Source organism: Uloborus diversus, chromosome 9, assembly GCF_026930045.1.
Source record: "Uloborus diversus isolate 005 chromosome 9, Udiv.v.3.1, whole genome shotgun sequence".
NCBI lineage: Eukaryota > Metazoa > Arthropoda > Arachnida > Araneae > Uloboridae > Uloborus > Uloborus diversus.
Genome location: NC_072739.1, coordinates 100,608,099 through 100,630,188, shown reverse-complemented (window position 1 = coordinate 100,630,188; position 22,090 = coordinate 100,608,099). Strand labels below are relative to the sequence as shown.

The 22,090-nt window shown below is 32.1% G+C and overlaps 1 protein-coding gene across 2 annotated transcripts in view; it reads right to left on the bottom strand.

Annotated features, from left to right (window-relative positions):
- The window catches only part of LOC129229873 (metaxin-1-like), a 29,508-nt gene extending 8,403 nt beyond the window's left edge, over positions 1–21,105 (bottom strand). For both annotated transcript variants that reach the window (XM_054864251.1, XM_054864252.1), the window contains exons 1-7: positions 20,902–21,105; positions 17,584–17,650; positions 15,111–15,190; positions 11,852–11,944; positions 10,966–11,145; positions 4,977–5,053; positions 2,321–2,478 (exon numbers count right to left, since the gene is read on the bottom strand). In XM_054864251.1, the coding sequence (XP_054720226.1) occupies positions 2,321–2,478; positions 4,977–5,053; positions 10,966–11,145; positions 11,852–11,944; positions 15,111–15,190; positions 17,584–17,650; positions 20,902–20,970 (724 nt within the window). In that variant the 5' untranslated portion in view covers positions 20,971–21,105. The remainder of the gene's footprint in view (positions 1–2,320; positions 2,479–4,976; positions 5,054–10,965; positions 11,146–11,851; positions 11,945–15,110; positions 15,191–17,583; positions 17,651–20,901) is intronic.
- Positions 21,106–22,090: the final 985 nt, after the last annotated feature.

Genomic DNA, 22,090 nt, shown 5'->3' with positions numbered 1-22,090 from the left:
AAATATTTAGAAATAGTTGAATTTAATTATTTAGAAGTTATTTAAAATATGTAACATCAGTCACATTTCTCTTTTCGTTAATAAACCTCAAACAAATTGCATAAAAAGCATTGGCTGCTGCAGAAAGGCAAAAAAGGAGATGAGATAAATTAAGAAATAAAGGAAAACATGAAAATTACAAAAAGTAAAACAAAGTAGAAGCTAAAAAGAACAGAGGATAAAAAATAAAAAAAAATAATTTTTAAAAACCTAGCATAATTACCAGAGTTAGTTCAGAATAAAACTAAAAAGAGAAATTAGGTGAAGAAGTAGAATAAGAGTAGAACAAATTTAAAGTATTGAAGTCCCTGTTTTAAATTAGCAGCTGCATTACCCCTCTTTAAAATAATGAAACCTTGGTAAAATCTGTTCGTCATTCAAAGAACTCTTTGTCATATCGTCACAAAAGAAAACTGTAGCTGTAAAATACTTTTTCTACATGAAATTTGACAAACAGATACTCCTAGTTAATCAATGTATTACATTTGAATAAAAGTGCTACATCATCCATACAGAAATATTTTTGAATGTCACAGCTTCATGCAAATTTCAGAGCTATCACCATCCGATTTGCAGTCATGCTATAAAGATGTACATTTGAGTATTATTATTATTTTTTAATTCAGAAGCTGCAGGTGTTTAGCAACAATACTTTTTTTTTAACGGTAAAGGAGGGAATCACTTCCAGCAGAACATGTTTCAAAATTGTTGGCTGCAAATGGGGAACGGGTTCTTGAGGAATATGGCAAACAATTGTATCACTAGAAGTAGGAATCGTTGAAATTGAAAACTAGGAGTAATTAGTAACTGTCAAGATTTAAGCAGAAAAACATTGGAAATAGCCTGTCAATATGGATGAAATTTATTATTCACAAAGTAATAAAAATTAAAGAGAAAGTAATAAAATTTTCAGCGCACTAGATGTAGTAAATACAAGAGAACTTTTATTTTATGAAATACATTAAAAATATAACTTTCTAAATATACTTTTTCTGTAATTTAAAAACAAATTTAAACAAAACACATGCTAATTTTATTTTCAAGGAGAAATAATTTATAATTGCAGCAATTTATTGTAAAGGTAACATCAGTCACAAAATCTTTGTATCATTAGTCACAGGTGTTAAATAATTTTTATACTTTCAGTTTTAAGTTTTTAAAATAAAACAAAGTGTTTTCATCAAGTCTAAAATCTCCATTTTAAGCAGAAGAATCTGTTTAGATTTTACGATATTAGTTTGAAGAGAATGTCAAATTATATATAAGTCACTTTTCTCAATGTCTCTTCTACATAACGTCAGTCACATCTTTTCATTTCTCTTAAATTCATACAAAAAAAAAATCTTCAAGTCTGAAAACAAGTGTGGGGGCAGTGATGTACCATATCATGATATTTTTGATCAATTTCAGAAGAAACAAAATTTAATTTCAAGAACTGAATTTATTATAAGTTCAGTGTTCATATATTTCAGTGCTGAATTTATTATAAGTTAAAAATAGAGTCAAATTGTAACGTCAGTCACTGTGGACAGACCCCTATGCTTACATATACATAATGATAGAACTAAAATGTGTTATGGGCATCAGAATGAAATTCAGATTTAAGAACTAGTAAGAAAATGTGTTTAGACAACACTCTGTGATGCTCTCGGATATGCATGCAAAGGCAAAAATTGCTTCATTTCCCAAAAAAGTAAATATATGCATTCCTGACAACCTATCTTTCCAAAACTGCAGAACATTTACGGGGAAAAAAAGCAGAAAAAATAAGTAAAAATGAAGAAAATTTTCCGTGATATTAACTGCTTAACAACCTTATTATTTTCTAAAAAACAACCATTATTGTGTTTTTTCATTCAAAAAAATGACATTAATAAAAGTGTTTTTAAGAATATATGTAATCATTTTTGACTTTGAAATTTTTTAAGCTTGAACTTTATACGTTCTGTCCTTGAAATATCACGGGCACAAGAAATAAGAGACAAAAGCTCAGCCCGTGAAGTACAGTGGTTGATTCAATTAACCGGCTCCCACTGTACTTAATTAATTTGTCTTTTTAAGTAAAACAATCAATAAAGCAGGGTTAAAAGTTCTATTAAATATAAAATAATCAGTCGGTTAACTGAAGCAACATTAAAAGCTTCATCATTTATTTCTAATGCAAAGGGAAAATGCCCAAGATTTTATCTTCAATGTCAGAAAATGGGGTTAAAATGTAGACAGCTTCTGAAAAATGCAGTAGGGTTGGCAGGGCTGCATGCATATGTTAAATGTTGCTTACCTTCTGGTGACAATGGGAAGAATCTATCTAATATTCTTTGGACAAAATGACTAAGATTTACACAGCTCTTTAAATGGTTCTTGAGGGCTGGATTAGGAAATGGAGCTTTTAGAAGAGGAGCTAAAAATCCAAACACAATGGCATCTAGAGAGCATGGGCTACAAGAAGAAAACGTAAATTACACATTTTTAATGTTACAAAATTATAGTCGCTATAATAGTAGCTGCCTCATCCAATATTTTTGTTTTAAGAGTGTATGAGAGATACCACTGGTAAGATTAGCTTAAAGTGGCATTTTACTCAATTTCTAATTGTTTATTTTTAGCAACCAGCAACTATAATAGCATACTTCCAAATACTACAAACAAGGCAGAGCGGTATAGGAACCAAAATGTCAAATAGGTCTGCCTGTCCTCTAAAGCAGCGGCTCTCAACCTGGGAGGCATCGGAAGAATTTTAAGGGAGGCCTGAAGGTTTGAAAAAGTTAAAACATAAAAGTGAAGCTAAATATAATTTTGCTCCATTTTGTTGTTGAATACAAATATTTTTTACTTTTTGTTTATGCTTTCAATGCAGTTTTCATCCACATATCTTTGTGAATTTTGATTTTCAGCATTACCATACATAAATTAGCCAAGATATCGAGCAAGGCATTAAAAGTAACCTTAGGTGCGTTTTATAACAGTTAGGGTAGACCGAACAGTAAGTGAACACCTTGTAATTTTTTTGTAAAAATCAAGTTTAAACACATTTCTGCAAGGAAAACAAGTGGAAAACTCTGTGTTGGTCTGCTTGTTGGCGTGTGGCAGTTTTTTCTCATTTCAACCCCCCAAAAAATCTAGATGCAAAACCATAAAAATTCTCACAATTAAAAAAAAAATTACACTTATTATCTAATTTGCTTTGCTGTGATGTGACAAATACTACACTTTTGAACGATGCCATGGATTTTTGAAAATGAAAATGAGTTAAAGTGTTCATTCACTAATCGGTCTGCCCTATAATCGAATATTCAAAAACTGGTCAAGAAAAACATGGACAGACTTCCCACTGATGTTGTGAAAGTGACTGATATTACATGTCAACCTCTCCAGATTACCTGAAATTAATTTCTACTTAGTTCTTTGGCTTCATGTGTTCTAATAATAATATGTTCAAAACAGGGCCGTTACCAGACTTTTTTTTTTTCGGGGAGGGGATTGCTGAACACAGTTCTCATGAAATCAATGTGATCACTAAAATTTGATTTCATTTAAATATCCTATTAATTTTTGCTACAGTAGGCAATTCAAATGAGAAGTGCTGCTTTAAGGGCATTAACATAAGTAAATGTAAAAAATGATGTAGTTATTGAATGTAAGAAAAAAATCTGATGTGCACACTATACAAGTTCGCTCCCGTTAAATATTTGATGCCATTTTAAAACCACAAAAGAATACATGCGTATATTCACACATGCAAAGTTGCAGTGTTGTTCCCATCAATTTTTCTGAGGGTATACTCCCAGTAATCCACTACGCACAATTTGTGTATGTGATCATACACATAGAATGTCATAATATGCAAATTTGTGAAGCTTGAGGGTATATGCTATATGTCTAAAAAAATTTTGAGAGTATACGGCGTATACCCTATGGGAACACCACTGCACATTTGAAGTAATGCTTCTTAAATTCATATTTTTTGAATTAAAATATACTAGTTTTGCTCTTCCAAATTTAATTTTGATGTTGTCAGTCATATTCAAAATGTGAGGAATAAACACTGTATTGTTTTGTAAGAAAGGATGTTTTAATAATTTCAATAACTATAATAAACTAGAAAATTGCTCGTCAATATATGACAAATGAAAATTGCTTTTGCATTTGAACTAAGCAACTGCCTGTTGTGTGATATTTTGATGGTTGAAATTTTAACCTTAACTCCAGTGGATTAACTCTAAACTCCAGTAGATAGCGTTTATTGTTGACCACTTTTTCGTTTCTTCATTCCCCTGAAATGACATAGTCTTACCAGTAAAACAGTTAAGTTACCGAATTGAGTTCAGCTTTGTGACAATAAAGCCTTTCCCTGCTCGTTACTCAATCATTGGCTATTTTGGAGGATACTGCAGACAAAATGTATCATTAAATTGAGAAATCGATATATCGGGTATCATTAAATCAAAGTTATATTGTAGTAATAATAGATTTTTCAGAAAAAAACCCCCCAATAAAAAGCATCTTTTTGAATAGTTTTGACCCTGAAAACCCACCCCTTAAATAGAGCCCTGGTTCAAAAAGCGTTATAAGTAGTAATATTAACTTTTGCAAACAGATGTATCTATATTTTCTTTTAATGATCAGCTTCAACTGTCCTAATCAGCTTCAGTTTCAAATTCCGATTGTACTACTTGTATTGACCACATGAGATGGGGGAGGGGCGGGGGGATGACCTCACATGAGTGTCCAAAGAGGACCCAGAGCCTGAAAGGTTGAGAACCTCTGTTCTAAAGGAACAAAATGCAGAACGCTATACAAAATTAGAATAATGAAATGTCTGTGTATCTTTTGACATAATTTGTTAATAACATTCAAATCAATAAACCCACATATTAACCAAACTCTTTCTGAGATTTTAACGAACAAAAGAAGAGGAGTAGTAGAAAAAAAATTACTTTTTCCCGAAAAAGTACTCATTATCTCCCAGCCTATATGAAAGTAAATTCAAGCATTCTCGAGCATCTTTATAAATCTGGAAGAAAATAAAATTATAATCAACAATATAGTTAATAAGTGGTGATTAATATATATATGTTTTCATTTTAAGCATATGCAGAAAAAGATAGCAAAGTACCCTGCGCATATGTTTCATTAACAAATTTTGCTAAAGCAATTTAGTAACATTAACAGTAGAAAGAGGGAGGGGCCTGTGTGGCCCCTCAAGTAATTTGTTGGTCAATAACTTGTTTAATATCTAACAGAGCTTAATGGAACTTTCTGACTTTTCATTGTATGTTACTATTTGAATGATTGTTTAATCATTCAATGATGTGCCTCATAGAACTGTGAATATTGATCCTTATATCTAGAAAGATGGTAGGGTCCACAGCTAGTTTACAAAAAAAAAAAAGATATTTTTTTCCTTTCACATAATAGGGAAGTTTTCGATTTTTCAATTTTATTTTTATATGATAGAGTAACATGTATGAACATCATAGGTGAAAAAATTTTTGCGATACGATAAGTAGTTTTTTTAAAATTAATTTTTAAAGTTCAAGCGCCTGTGACGTCAGATGGCATAGGAAGTGACGTCCGATAGGAGAGAAACGCTAGCGAACCGGTTCCCATGTCATGGGAGAAATCGAAGAACGTGCATTCGACTTCGAAGATGAAACGTAAAAGGCTTATCTCCTCGCGTTTCTGGAACATTAAACCTCTCATTCTCTCGGAAATATTCGAATTTCACCATTGATATTATTTGAGGAAGATTATTTAGATTGTTCTTTAACGAATCCGGCCTCCATAGTGTGTTCAAAAGGATTATTGAATTTCTAAAAAATAAAAATATCAGCGCGCTCAAAATGTCCCTAGCGAAAATGGGGGATCTTCGGCGGAAGGCTGCACATTCGCGCCCTGTGACGTAGGCTCGTGACGTTTCAGAAGAGCGCACTTTTGCGTGTGGATTTTTAAAAATTCATTAAAAATCAACCACGGTGTTTTAAAATTCGGCGATGGTGAATTTTTTAGTTTTGAGGGTCAATTAACAATATACAATAGCCAAAATATGAACATTTAATAGGTTGCAACTTCCCTATTGTTGTAGCATAAAACAAATGCTATTCACTCTAGTTTAACCTGTAATTTTCTCTTTATGCAACCAGTTGGATATCCAATTGCTATAAACAGTACCAATTGCTTATCAGTCAAACCGCATCCATTGCTCTTGGAAGGATAAACTAGTTTTACCTTTCGGCAAGTAAAGACAGAAAAACTGAAAATAATAACGTACTAAGTACTTATTTAGTCATATAAGAAGGTGCATCGGGCATGTGAACTCACTCAGGAAATTTTTTTTAAAGAATTCATCCAAAAAATTGGTAGGGGCCACACTGGCCCCTTCAGCCTTTCTAGGCATACAAAGAATTTCAGTCTTTGTATTAAAAGGGGAATAAAAGTGATTTGAAGATAGTAAATACTGCACAAGGTGTTCTATATATATGTTGAATAGGAAAAAATAATAGAACAACACAATATTATCAAATGCCTTTATCAAGTCTGAACACAAACTAATTCTGAAACTAAAAATTTTTTATCTAGCAACAGCAAAAAATCACCTGGTTATGAAATCACTGCTAAAGAAACTGTAGTAAGGTTTCAAGACTTGCACCCACTGGAAAAGCTCATATCACTTTACATGATCTGGAACATTCCCATACAAGCTCTGATTTCTGCAAGGGCAAGCATGGCATTTGCCCCCCCCCCCCCTCCCTGCATTGCTAAAAAAGCAATTTTTGTGCTGTTTTCTATTCTACAAATTGGAGTGAATTTGCTCCCAAATTAGAACATATATGCAATGTTTCCCATTATTTCTTAACGTAAAGTAAATTTTTCATCCTATATTAACAGCTATACTCATTAAGAATTTTGTTTCTGCATATTTTAGTCAATACTTTTCATATTTTTTATTAGTTTCATTAACTATCAAAGTTTCACTCTGACAGAAATCAAACTTTTGGCAAGCGCGTGCAAATGCTAAAACCGAAGAGATTTATGAGAATTATGGAGGCTTTCTCATAAAAATTATGTATAAAAAGGTGCATAGAAGTGCTTAAATAAGTTATAGGAAGCTCTAAGCGTGGTAGTTCTTATCTCAAGTATTTGCATTTGTCTTTTTTTTCACAATGCAAAATGTTGTGATAGGGGGGGGGGGAGGGCACAATATTACAGTACAAGATGTCATGGCAGCTCCCCCCCCCCAATGTTTTGTTTGTCCAGAGTTTCCTGAAATTAAAATTGGGCCCTCTCTCAGTAGCGCAGTGAAGGGGGGGGAGAGAGCTTTCGGGGTGAAAACACCTCCCAGAACCATCGGTTTTAACATTAATGCAAATTCTAATACAGTAGTTTATGCATATGAAGGGACTGCTTTGATTAAAAAATTCCCATTAAAAGATATTTTTAATCAAAAAAACCCTTCAGAAGGTTTTTTGTAAAAAAAAAAAAACCTCCAAAAGGTATTTTTGATGAAAAAGCCCCCCTGCCCCTTCAGAAGGTACTTTTCACTAAAAAAAAAAACCCTCCAGGAGGTATTTTTGATTTAAAAAAAAAAAAAAAAAACGTCATCCAGAAGATATTTCCAGTTGCGCTAGTGCTCCTTCTGGTTCTATAATTTCATATAATAGAAAGAATCTATATAATATTCTTTTTCTTTCTCTAGAAGTCATTGTATTCACAGTTTAACTCTTCTTCTAAAAGCTCTTTTTCTTAATCCTTTCCTTAAAAACCATTTAAAGAGCGGTATAAATCGTGGTCAACTTTTCTAAAGAATATTAGTTTTTTTTTCTCCATTATGAGATTGTGAATAGATTCCAGAAGGTGAAAATGTTCTAGCAGTGTCTCGAGTGGTGATTTTGTAACTGGACAAATTTAGTTTTAACACTTGCCCCAACTAAAAGGTTTATGGCCAGAACTGGAAACTTCTTTGTAACACAAGACACACAGTAGTGTAAGGCACTTTAAGTTCAGAATTTACATAGTAAGTTGATTTGGTGGAACTTCATAAAAATCTTTAATGAACTTCTTCAAATTATTTCAGTTTTGACTGCAATTTCTCTTAAGTTGGTTTTCTTACACAAGCTTCATAAGCATTGCAACATAAAGCTTGTGTCCTGAAATTGCTTTACTCAGCATTTTACAATATTCTTTCTCTTGCATGGTTGGCAAATTTTTATCAACAGTGTTCCTTGCAGCAATTTCGTTGCAGGAAGATTTTTTGCCAATTCCAGATAAAACCTATACAATTTGTATTTCCAGAAACTAATGTGTTTATGCAATGCATTCTTTCTCTCTAATTCAATATGAAACACTGTACTTTAAAACACATTCAAAAAGGAAAACAAGTCTCATAAGGTCAACAACTTACAATGATGCCCACAAAATGTGTACAAAGAAATTTATATTAAAAATTAAGTCGGATGCTAAACTACACAATAAAGATACAAATGACTTACACATTATTCAATGAAAAATGATCATATTAACTTAAATCAAACTTTAGGAATTCTATATCCAAAAAACTACAATTTGTATTTCCAGAAACTAATGTGTTTATGAAATGCATTCTTTCTCTCTAATTCAATATGAAACACTGTACTTTAAAACACATTCAAAAAGGAAAACAGGTCTCATAAGGTCAATAACTTACAATGATGCCCACAAAATGTGTAAAAATTTTTTTATTAAAAATTAAGTCGGATGCTAAACTACACAATAAAGATACAAATGACTTACACTTTATTTAATGAAAAATGATCATATTAACTTAAATCAAACTTTAGGAATTCCATACCCAAAAAACTAAAAATTTTGTGAGGGCAATATTGAACAAAAAGAAAGAAAAAATGATACATAGTGTTTAAAAAGTTGCAACTGATAATTGAAAGTCAAGTAAGGATAGGAAAGAATTCAACAATTTAAAGTACAATAAAATTTCTTTCCAACAAAATATGCCAAAAACTTTAGTTTGGGATATGCATTTTGTGACTATGTAAAAAATCAGCCGTAAACTTTTGTAGCAAGAAATGATTAAAATAAGTCTAAGTGTGTAACACTACTAATAAAAGCTGTTGAGTTTTGAACTTTTTAATTCTTTTTTTTTGTACTGTTATACATGTTGACTTATTTTACTCATATCTAATGAAACTTTTTTAAATAGAAGATATATAACACTTGCCACGGGACTAAGAATAGCATACTTTGGTTAAGAGATAGATAAAAATAATTAGAATTTGATAGTAGTGATTTTTGCAAGGCCAACTCTGCACTCCCAATATCACAAACCCCCACCCTAAAAAAAAGAGAAAAAGGCAACTAAAAACAGCTGTCTAAAAATTTCAATGCCACTCTGCGCCATGATCTCTTCTAGTGGGACACCCTTGTTTTTTTTTTTGTACATTTCATGTATAGATATACTGAACTAAAGGAACAACTAAACTTTGGAGCTATAGCCTTTTTTTCAGGGTCAGTAATTAAAAAAAAACAATCCAAACAATAATATTGTACCATACCTTTGAATTGTTAGTTCATTACAGTAAAACCTGTGAAGTTGACCACCCTTGTAAGTTGACCGCTTTTTTTCAGGCTCGAAATTAGCACTCATCATATAAATCAACCTTTGTAAGTTGACTACCTGTTTAAGTAGACCACTAAAGTATTGCACCGCAAGTGGTCAACTTACACAGGTTTCACTGTATTAAGTTACAATTACAGTCAGATCCCGACTCACATGAAGGATGCTTTCCAAGACTCCTTGCGCAAGTCGAAATTTTGCGTTGTGGAAAAGTGTTGCGTATATGATTTTTTTAATAACATACCCAATCATTTCAAACATTTTAAAACACCTTTTTAACAGTTTTAGATCATTTTTTAATTATATATATTATCGTTTCTTACATAAAGAGCTGAATTTTTACCTTATTTTTAAAAAGCTGCATTATTCATCATAAACTAGTGTTACGATGCACAAAATCAATGATGAATGGAAGAGCCAAACATAAAAATAAAACAGTACGGTACGTACAGTATGCAGTAAAACCAAAGCACTGCACTGTAAGAGTACTATACAGTAGATACAATAAGTTACATTAATAGCTTAAAAATTGAAGATTATGATTTATGTGGCACAATCTGATCCTCAGTTTAATATATTTTTAAATACAGTAGTTTTGCATTTACTTTTATAACATTTACATCTATGGTAACAGCGCTCTTTCAAGGTCTCTATAATCTACAATACAAGAGCAGATTCTATATTCATACATTTTGCATTTTGCTTAAACAATACTCAACGGATTGCCTTCTCTTGACTTTTAATTGTGTGTATGAAAGATTCACTCATGCGTAACAAGAATTTTAACCTTTTCGCAATTTACCTTTATTGTCGCAAACTTTCGCTTTTTGTTTCCATTTTCAAACTTTAGATGAACAAAACAACATGCCTAGGTGCCACAATATTTCATCACCTTTCACATTTAGAAAAAATAAATGAAAAATGAGGAATTGGTGATATATACACACTAACAAAGCTATGTTTACAGTGCAGTATTTGGAAACTTGAGCAGTCAGTGATGCTAAAAGGAGGAAAGTACATTCACGAAGTCGATGCTTAGTAGTCAATAACAAAGCCGAAATTTAGCCTCACGATTCCTTATCAAATATTTTTGTGTTGAGAGCAAAAAATTCGCTTTAGCTCTAAAATTCATTGCTCCGGAAAAAATCAAGTTATAGCCATTTCGTGTAAGTCGAATCGCGTTGTAGCAGGAGTCGACTGTAGACGAATAACGTCTTTAATAAGATACTTTTGAAGTACAAGAAGAGATATAATAAGAAAGAAAGGAAAAGAAGCTTTCATCAATCTAAGAAAAAGTAAACAATGAGAAAATTACCCACAGAGGTTTCCTTTTGGCTCTCGTCAATCAAATCACAGCTCCACAGATTATTGATGTTTTTTCTTGCAGCACGCTGTTGATGTCCAGGCAGAAAGTAATTCAATGGAAAGCTCAAAGCCTTTGCATACCAGGGTCTGGTCAATTCACAGTAATTTTTATCTTCCACCCACCACACATATAGCTGTGTGATAAAATTCAGAGCAATTACATCACATACATGCATGCTTATAAATGTCATGCAATTTTTAAAAATGCTGTAAGAAGATAAGAAAAATAAACTTACAAAATTAATTTGAATTTTGACATCTTGAATTTAAATTATGTTTTCCGCAATCACGAGTGTGTGTGTGTTTGTGTCTGTGTGCAGGTATGAGTGTGTGGGTATGTGTGTGTTGTGCAGGTATGAGTGTGTGGGTATGTGTGTATGTATTTGTGTTTGTGCAGGATATGGGCTTAACCTGGAGACGGTTTTCACTATAGGAGCAGCATCTTGAGGGGCCGGTCGACGGTGGTGCTGCAGAGGGAGGTGGGGGAAAATAAAATCAAAAGACACCAAAAACAGTCAAAAAAGTCGTTCATTTCAAGCCCCCCCCCCACTACAGCATTGACTAAAATTGTCACAAATTAAGGATTCAAACGTGTATCAAACACAAAGATAAAGAACGATACCTCTTTATAAAATAGTTCTTATCTTGTATCACAGAATTAGTGCAATGCAAGCAATTATTTAATAAAAATATTTTGGTATAACTTGAATTAAATACTCATATAAATCTTGTGAAGAGAATCTCAGAATACTATTTACATATTAACTATGTTAAATGATTGTAATAATTACATTATTTTCATTGAGATCAAAGATTTCAAATTGAAAAAACAATCCATACCAAAGCAGGGTAAAGTTTATCCCGTAACAAGGCAGTGTATGCTATTATATCAGCACATTGCTTTGGTGTCAGTTCTGCATCAGCACTATAGTTCTATAGAGAAAATACATATTAACAGTTTAGCTTTAATTAGTGTAAAATTGGTACGTAAAACTAAAATAAACAAATTGAAAAGAAAAATTAACTTGCAAGACATTTTAATTAAGAAAAGGAACATATTATAACCTAGAATCACACCATAATTATTATTTATATTTTTATCCTCAGTAAAAACTTAACTATCATATAATTTTCTAACTGCTTGAATTTTAATTCACAAGCAAAGATGAGAATTTGCTTTACTATAGAAATGAATCATGCAAAGTTCATAAGAAACATAACCATAATTTAACACATTACACAGTATTTTATGCATTTAATATTAGGGATGTGCTGATTAATCTTCTTCTTCTTCATCTTCAAGTGGCATTACAGCTCGTTATGGACCTTGGCCTGATCTACAATTTTGCTCCAGACTGCCCTCTGACCGACCTTCTCCCTCCATCTACGGATCTTCATTGCTTCCAGGTTTGCAAGAAAATCATCCAACCATCTCTTTCTAGGTCGTTCTCTGGTCCTGGTTCCCAAAGGATTCCATTTCAGGATCTTTTTCACTCTAAAATTATTGTCTGTTCACTCAATGTGACCAAGCCATGAAAGACGGTGGGCTTTTATAAAGTGAACTATATTTTTTCCTTTAAGGATATTCTCAATTTTAATATTAGTTCTTACTCTCTACTGATCACCCACCTTCAAAGGACCAGTGATTCTACGTATGAACTTTCGCTCAAAAATCAGTAGGTCTTCTTCATTGTTTTTATTCAGGGTCCAGGTTTCACTTCCATGTCACAATCGGTCAGATGATTGCTTTATACAGTCTGCATTTTAATTTCTCATTAATCAGCCCCTTTGCCGATGATTTGTAAGTGGGCGAATTTTGCCCATTAATCGGCAGAAAAAATATTTTACAGTACATATATTTTTCAACTTTTCCAGGTCTAAAATTGGTCTTTTTTTTCATGAATATCCAGGATTTCCATGATCGGTACAAACCCTGCTTACATCAATGGATAGAACAATTACACAATTTTCTCTTCAAACATTAATTTTAGTATGAGGATCATTTTGTTGGCTTACAATATAGTTATATACATATATTATATTTAATTAAATAAGAAACCATGAAAATATTAATTTTTAGGACCAAAATACAGTGAAACCTCCCTTATTGGACACTCCCGAATAACGGACACCTCTAATTAACGGACATTTTTGCAAGTCCCAGTCCCTCAATATAGGCCATTCCATTACATTCCATGTAATTCACTCTGAATAATGGACACTCCGAATAACGGAGTTATTTCACAAAAAATTTCCCTTGCGATCATAGCACTTCCGTTTTTTTTTTTTTTTTCACAGAATATCTTAGTAACTGCTTGCCTTACAAAGCTTTTCATCCTCCACAACTGATATTCCCCCCCCCCCCCCCCCGTCATTTCCTCATCACTGTTTCTTGGCATTAAAAGGGTGGTAATGGGCAGAGGCAGCGATTGGGGCTTAAAAGTTGGGGGCAGGAAAAAAAAAAAGAACTAAAAAGACATGGTACTTTTTGCGAGCAGCAAAAAATGAAAAAGAAAAAAAAGTCATAATTTTGTTACGGCTAGTTTTGAGAGTAATAAAGCAGATAAGTGAAAATTGATGTCAGTCAAACAATTAACGTACGTTTTTCTTAAGATTTCAATGAGTTTTGTACACAATAACTATTCAAAAGTTAAGATAAAAAAGAGGAAACTGGGCGCTTTTTCTAACTGGGGCTCTCGGGAGATGCAATTGAGCGTACCGGCGCCGGTAGTAGTCGGCTGTTTGGCGCCGTGGTTTCGTTGGGTTGTTTAATTTTTAGACATGAAAAAGATTTGCCCATATTCAAGGTCATATTGTCAACTGTCAATCATGCAATAGTGATACTCGAAATAAAATAAATTAATTAACCATAAAAAGTAGAGAATTTTCGGAAGCACTGAAATACAGTAAAGAATTGAAAAACTTTTTCTTGAGCAAAGGGGACACTGAAGGACTTGCTAAGGTAAATGATTTAAATATTTATATTGAGAAACAGGCTTGTAATGCAAAAAGAGAGATATCAAACTGTTTTAACTGATTACTTTAATTGATTAAATGCTTTTTAAGACAAGTGTGTGCTGTCAGTATACCTTTAAGTAAAAACAGATTAATTACACTTGACGTAAAATGTAGTAAACCTTTCGCAATTGTTTCAATTGTGTTCTACAAAGGGAACAACAGTCCATTTTGAAAAAAGCAAATTAAGTAGTTCCTCCTAATAGCGGACACCTCCCAATAACGGACAAAACTTCTAGTCCCTTGACTGTCCGCTATTCGGAGGTTTCACTGTAATGCACTTATTAAAGGTTTGTGAAAGAATGTATAGAAAGATGGTCAAGGGTAAAAAGCAACTTTTTAAGATACATCTATCTAAATATTCATTAATTCTTAAATTACAATGTCCAATTGAGAATAACTCTTTTTCCCCCCCCTTCCCCCCTTCCTGAAGCTTTAGGGATATCATTTGCAGCCAGGGTCGCAGAGAGCCAAGGCGGGCCCCTTGTCAGTTAAGTCGCCAGGCCCCTCCTGCTCCCCAAAAAAAGAAAAGGGGGCAAAGAAAAGGGAAAAAAGAAGAAAAAAAACGGGGTGGGGAGAGAGAAAAAATCAAAATTGTTTACTAGAAAACAATCAAGTCTATTTTAAGTGGTACAACAATAAATACCAAAAGAGTAAATTTTACTTAATCCTTAGGTTTTCTCTTATTCAGAGTCCCCCCACTCATTTTGCTTTCTTCCTTTCTTTTGTTCTCTCCTTTTCTTTCTTTTTTTTGCTTCAATGTCGCTCCCCCCCCCCCCACCCCAGGCTTGGGCCCTTAGTTTCCGACTAGGCTGACATGGCCTCTCGTCAGGCCTGTTTGCTGTCACATGGCGTAAGAAAAGTACTAAGTCCTTCTGTTAATTACCATGTAGTTGAACAACAAAAAGGTGATTTCATAGAAAAGGAATTTTTACATGCACATAGATTTTAACAAAACACTTAAAAATGCAACACAAAAAATTAAAATATAATAAAGATCAATTTGATGTTTATATATTAATAACAAGCAACATTTCAGCTTTAAGTTAAAAAATAACAACATTAATCATAAAAACTAAAATACCTGTCTCTGCAGGTAAGACACAATATTATCAAATGTGGTAAGTGTATTCTTTTTCCCATGTCTAAACACAGGTAGGTGACCTGTAAGAAACAAGAAGTAATTCCATTAAAATGGTTGCAAAAAAAAAAAAAAAAATGTAAACCACCTTACAACAATACTATTTGCAGTTTTTAGTAAGCATGAAGTGCAGTTCAGCCAAATAGCTGTGTACCAAAGCTTCGCTAACAAAATAGCTAAATAATATAGATGCACATATACATTTGATGCTGTGCAGATACATTTGCAGCAAATATGTGCATGGGCTGAAAATTGTTAATAATATCCACATTTAACACTGATTATCTTCAAGATTTGAAGATAATTAATGAAAAATATTTATTATTGCTTTCATGAATCATGATTGAAAGCAGAAGGCATTTTCTTACTAAAAAATTTTACCTACCCACTGCATGTTAATTTTTATTCCTGCATAATTTTGAGCTATGTGCGCAGGTACTTTTTATTTTTATCTCACAATGCTGCTAACTACTACTGGCTGAAGCTTCTGCTGAAGTTTTGGCTACCCTATACTTGCACTTATTGAGTTTTAGTCTTCAATGCACACACAATAAATGTATACTCATTACACTCGGTAAATTTTAATTTTTTTATTATCATACAACATTTTCAGTTTACTGTGTATTTTTAAAAATTAATATCACCAATTATATATTTATTTTTGCTTTGCACTGGTAGTACCAGAAAAGCAGAATTTTTCTTTTTTGTATAGTAAATAAGTAACACAACAAAAAATGGTACTTTCTTATGCTAGATAGGTGTTAGCATCAAAGTTCAAGCTGGGTTAATAAGTTCTTCAGCATTAAAGCAAAAATTGAGGAAAAAGTTTTAGTGAAATGCTGAAATTGTATATGTTCTCAAATCCTTCTAAAGGCCTTAGTATGATTTATCTCTAGTTGAAAATTAAAGTCAAATTTTCTTTATGATATCCTTAAAGAAATAGTTTTTTTTAAAGGTAAAATAAAAAATCTTGGATAATGTTTACGTTAAGAAAATACATATTTGTTTTTTAAAACATTGCAAGTCCCCTCCTCCGAATAATGCATTTATTTGAGGGACATAATGCCCACTAAGACTAGGTATTGTTGAACTTAATAGTAATTTAAACATCTTAGCTAAGATTTTAAAAAGATTAAGTTGACTATTGTCAAACTTGTTTCCTCTGTCGGAGATCATGCAATTTCTTTTTTTAAACTTATTTATTATTTTATTTTAGCAAAAAAGCGAAAATACTTTGCTTCATTTTCGTAATTGAGATACAGTCGGGTCCTGATTTAAGGAACCTCTATTTAACGAATTTCGTGAATTTTTCTTTTTCTCTGACTAAAATGAAGGCAAAAACCTTTATTTATCGAATAATAAACCCGGAATTAACAAATTACTTTAACAGCCAAAAAAAAATTTTTTTTTTGTTAATTTGAGTTAGAAAATATTGGATTGTTTTCCAAATGTTATATCCATATTGTCCAAAGCAGAAAAAGACTTTTCTTGGAATCAGCCATTTTTGACCGGCGAGGGGGCAACCAACGAATATTTATTCTGATGCAGAAAGCGATAATGAAACTACCATTAAAATTGTCACTTTTTCAAATTATTTACATGGTCTGAAAAGTGTAAAAACATATATCATGCAGCTGGCTGCAAATACACACCATATTTTCTTCATGCAGTTGCTTAATAAGGGTTTTAGATAAGGTGAGAGCAGTTTTTAAATTTTTTTTCACACCCCAACGTTACGAATGACCCCGATTCAATGTATAAAAGTTTCAGTCCCAATGAATTCATTAAATCGGGTCCGACTGTAGTATTTTCGCAATTTGTGAAAAATGCGACCGTAGCGGAAGCCCTAGTTTGCATTCTTTCTAAAAAGCAGAGACATTGTTTCTGTAATTTTTTTTTCATCATAATTAAATTAAAAGTTGTGTGATAAATGACCAAATGAAGTGAGGTTGATAACAAGCACAAAAAGCAGTAGGACAATTATAAACCCAGAAAATATTTTATCATATGACAAAAACCTACAATAAGTTTTATGAGTTTAATTATCTAGAATAAGTATTTGGAATTAATACAAAAGGAGGATTTACAAGTGATAAGTATCCTTCTTATATTTTGGTTAAAATAAAAATAAATAAATAAATAGGCAAGCTTAAAAAATTTGTTGATAATTTTCTGATTGAATAACGGACATTCATAGTCTATAGGTACTTATCTGCATCATTTAAAGATTACTGACTGCAGTGTCATTTGTAAGTCAAAACTACATTGAATTTTCACCAACAATAGTGTGTTCATATTACATACTCCATCCTACACACTGCTTGTTTCATCTCTCTTTCACTCAAAATTATTCTTTTATAGTTTTTAATTTTACATTTTAAAGTTCGGAAGATCCTGTAAATATCAAACATCTTACCATATCTAGACAGCGGCCAATTAGTCTTCTTCACTTTTAAAGGGGCGCCAGAAAATTTTGCATAAGCCTAAAGAAGGGAAGATATAAAGAAGCATTAAACACATCATATTCTAATAATTGCAATAAAATTAAAAAAAAAAAAACAGTAAAATGGAAAAATTATTATTTTACAGAGACATGAGTTGTGAATTATTTTCATTATATCTCCAGCTCTACTTGTGAGAACATTTCCCCCACACAACTATTGAATTTGAAGAATAAAGCAATATCTTTTATCCAGTCCCCCAATTAAAATGAACTTATATTTTTATATAAAATTATTATTTTGATAAACTTCATGAAGAGTTTTCAACTTTAATTTATTGATCAGGCCTATCATTAAGGGATAGAGTGGCTCAGGAGGGGGCAATTACCTCTCTTGGCATTGAGAAATTAATGCATTTGCATTTGAGTAATGACATTTCAAAACTTGCCGTATCCATATTTTACTAAGTTTTGCTTAAGCAATGTTCTTTAAAGTGTCTGACTTGTTCTGTTAAAATATGGTACCTTTTCACTTCAAAACTTTCTACTAATATTATCACATTCTAAGTAATTTTAATGTGAGGGAATACACTCAGATATTAAATTTAAATTTTGTTGCCTTTTATTTTTTCTAAAATCTTAAAACTCATTACATTAGCCTTACTTTGCATTTAAATACAAAATAGAAACTAAGGGGGGGGGGGGGGGGACCAGGGTTGGCTTTTCGCCGGCAGAAACTGGTTTTTTCCCTGCCAGTGGCAGAAACTGGTTATAACCGGTAAAAACCGGCAGAAACTGGTAGAAACTGGCAAAAACTAGAAAATGTTTTTAATAGCTCTAGTAATTACTTAATGACAGGCAATTAAGTAAAATAAAAAATATAACTCCATTTCGTCATTGCAAAAACTTAATATAACAGTTATTTAATAATTAGTGTAAAAATATGTTAAATAACAAAACTGACATTTCCAAAGCAAAGTAAAATTTATCATAGTTGAAATTGCTATGTGTTAGAAATTTTAGCCTTGTAATGTTGTAAGTAACAAATTTTTCAGTTTGTTGCTTATAATAATTTTGTTTGCATTTAATTTAAAGTCTAATATATATATATATATATATATATATATATATATATATATATATATCAAATATTTAAATAAATACAGATTTCTTTTATTTCATTAAACTCTAAAATTCAAGAACTTCTCATTTTACACTTAATATAACTGAACAAAGCTATTCTAAAAGAGCTTAATCAAGCAGTTACTGATAATCATTTACTTGCCTATATGCTCCATCTAAAGTATTTGGGAGTAAATTTATCATGTAATCAAGAAAAAAGTGCCTGCACTTTACTCACAAATATTAACCCTGATTATGTACCTTATACCATTGCTTTACAAAACAAATCGGCCCCTTTTCCCAAAACCTATTTTTCCAATCACGTGGTAACAACTACTCCAAATACCACATGGTGGTGCAGTTTGAAAAAATTTGCTATAGATGAAAGTTATGTGAATCTTGCTTGTTCTTTGAGGATAATGCCAGCTAGTTCTGCTGGGATTGAAAGAATCTTCTCAAATTTCTCCTTTGTGCACAACAAATTGGGAAATTGGTTAGGTTTAGAAACAGCGTCAAAACTTTTATTTTGTTAGAGACTGCTGCAGTGGGGAAACAATGTAAAATTTGATTTTGAATGGTGGTAGTGTTGTAAATAAATTGTATTTGGGTTAATATTTAATTATTTTTCTTATACATTTTCTATTGTATGTCAGGAGTTGCATTTATGTCATTTTTTGAGTTTCTGCCAGTTTCTGCCATAAATGTGGCAGAAAGGGGTTTTTGCCATGCCGGTTTTAACCGGTTTCTACCAGTGGTTTTTACCGCCTCGGCTGAAACCTGCCTACCCTGGGGGGGACCCACATAGTATTAAGTGTTCATAAATACATGGAGTCACTTATTGCTATTTTAAAGACAGCTAGAAAAAAAAAGCATTTCACAAATATTTAAAAAGTGATTAATAATAGTATATAAAGTGCATTTGGATATTTTAAATTCCAAATTATTTGCAGAAGTTTTACACCATGTGAAGTATTAAATATTGTTTAAAATCCAACTAATAAAATTAATCACTGCAAGTAAGGTTAATTAACGGTGCATTATGGTGCAGGAACATTAAGCATTTTGCATTTTTATTTTGCAGCCTATTAGGTTTTGGTTTGTACAGATTGCCTGCCTTCTGAAAACTAACATTCACTATCAAGTTTGTAGTTTAAAAATTTTAACTGAACATTCAGTTTGAGCTTTGACCATATAATTTATAATATTCAGTATTTGGCAGAATATGGTATTGATGCATTGTCTAGTCATTAATTATAATTATTTTTAATTTGTAAGGAAATATATTATTTCATTAAAAAAACCCCCCTCAAACTACTTGAAATTTAGTAACTTTTCAAGAAGAAACAATTTTTTTTAAAAAATAAATAAACATCTGCTGCAAAGATTAAACAAATTCAACACATTGCATTTCATAATGTTTAATTAATTTTCAGGGGTGTCCACTTAGGGGGGGGGGAGGGTCACGACGCAGACTGCACCATTTAAATTTTTAGGGGGTGTTTTTAGGAGCATTTCCCCCCTTTTGGGGGAGGGGTCTTTATGATATTTAGGGGGTGCCGGTGCACCCTTGCCTTTAGTGGGTGATCACTCCTGTAATTTTAGTAAATATTTTGGCGCAATTTTTTTTTAATGATGTAAAGACAGTGGCGAAATATATTTGCTTTCACTGCTTAAAATAATTACATATCAAAAATAACAAATAAATAGTGAAATTGCATTGTTTCAAACAATGTCGCCAAAATAAGCACTAAGAACTGAGGAAGTAGCAAGTTATGTAACAATGAATTCCTGAGGTTATTTTGTAATGTTAAGAGACTTAAATGTGTATTGCTATTTATTCTAAAGTGTTAATTTTTAGAAATCGTATATAAACACAAATAAAATAAAACTTGCATCAAAATCTAATAAAGTGATAAATACACTATATTTATACGACAAAATATCGGAAAACATTTTACAAGTCACATTAGTAAGCGAAAAATTTTAGAAAGAATTGATTCAAAATTTTATCAATAAATTGCTAAAAACAAATATGTAACATTTTCTCGGTGAAATTTTCCACAATAGCATTCATTGATTGAATTTTTACTATCTTTTTTTTAATTTCAAAACATTGATGGGACAATACATGCTATTTTTACGATTTTTGTTAGTGTTATTTTATCAGGTTACCATCACTTGAAGACAGATGAGATCTACAGAAGGTAAACCCCAGTCTCCTTGCCAGATATCTAGTTCCATCTTGATTGGATATTTAAGGTTTAATATTAATATTCTATACCATAGCTACTCGATAGTTCATATTTCTTCCAAAATTAAATTTACACGCGATTCCCAGACAAAATGTAAATAACCGTAAGTTGAGATGTTTACCGATCTTTTACAGTACATTATATTCAACGCAGTAGTGCCAAAAAATCTTACAAGAGTTATAACTCATTGATTTCTCCTCTTCGTTTTGTAAAGGAAAACGCACACCAAACGAAAAAATACCGAATCTATTTTGTGTGTGTGTGTGTGTGTGTGTGTTTCAAGAAAACTGAGGAAGGGAAAGGAGCCAACTAAAACAAAAATGAAAAATAAACCGGAAACGTTTTACGAAGAATTGGTATGCTATGAATGATTGCGGAAATTCTTTAAAGTGGTACGTGTAAGAAATGATAAGATCCACGAGGTTAGGTTGCGTAACGCTTGCATGGGATTCTTTTAGAAATGTGTCATTGCGTAGAACAATAGAATAGTTTGTGTGTTGTGAATATGGAATTTTCATTGCTCTCCAAATATTTAATTAATGACAACTATGAAACGAAGAAGTGGGAATTCCTCTTCAACATTATGTAACGAAGTGATGTAATGTGCAATTGGTCACTGTTCAATATTTGGCCCATTAGAAGCACACGGCTTGATCGAAAAATGATTACATGTTCAGCAAAATAGTTGTATGCAGTAACTACAATACAGCAGTAAATGCAAAAACCAATCGATATTAAACTGTTAAATTTTAATTACAGTTGAAACATATTTACGCCGAACGGTGGGTTCACCGGAGTTAAATATTAGCCACGGAAAGTTCATTAGATAAACAACGTTTTAGTAACTTTAGTTGGACCTGGGTGAAATCAATGTTTACTTACGATGTTCAACAACAATTATTGTAAAAGAGCAAATAATAGCATATAGGGTAACGGCACCAGGAATAGACATGCTTACGACATCGCTCGCAGGTTTACTCGATTTTCTGAACCTTTTAATGCATTTAGACTTTTTAAACTATTTTCCTCTCATGCAACTACATCTCATCCAACGTTTGACTGCCTCTGAATTAGTTAGTTCTATTTCTATTTGCTCAATTTCGAAAAAA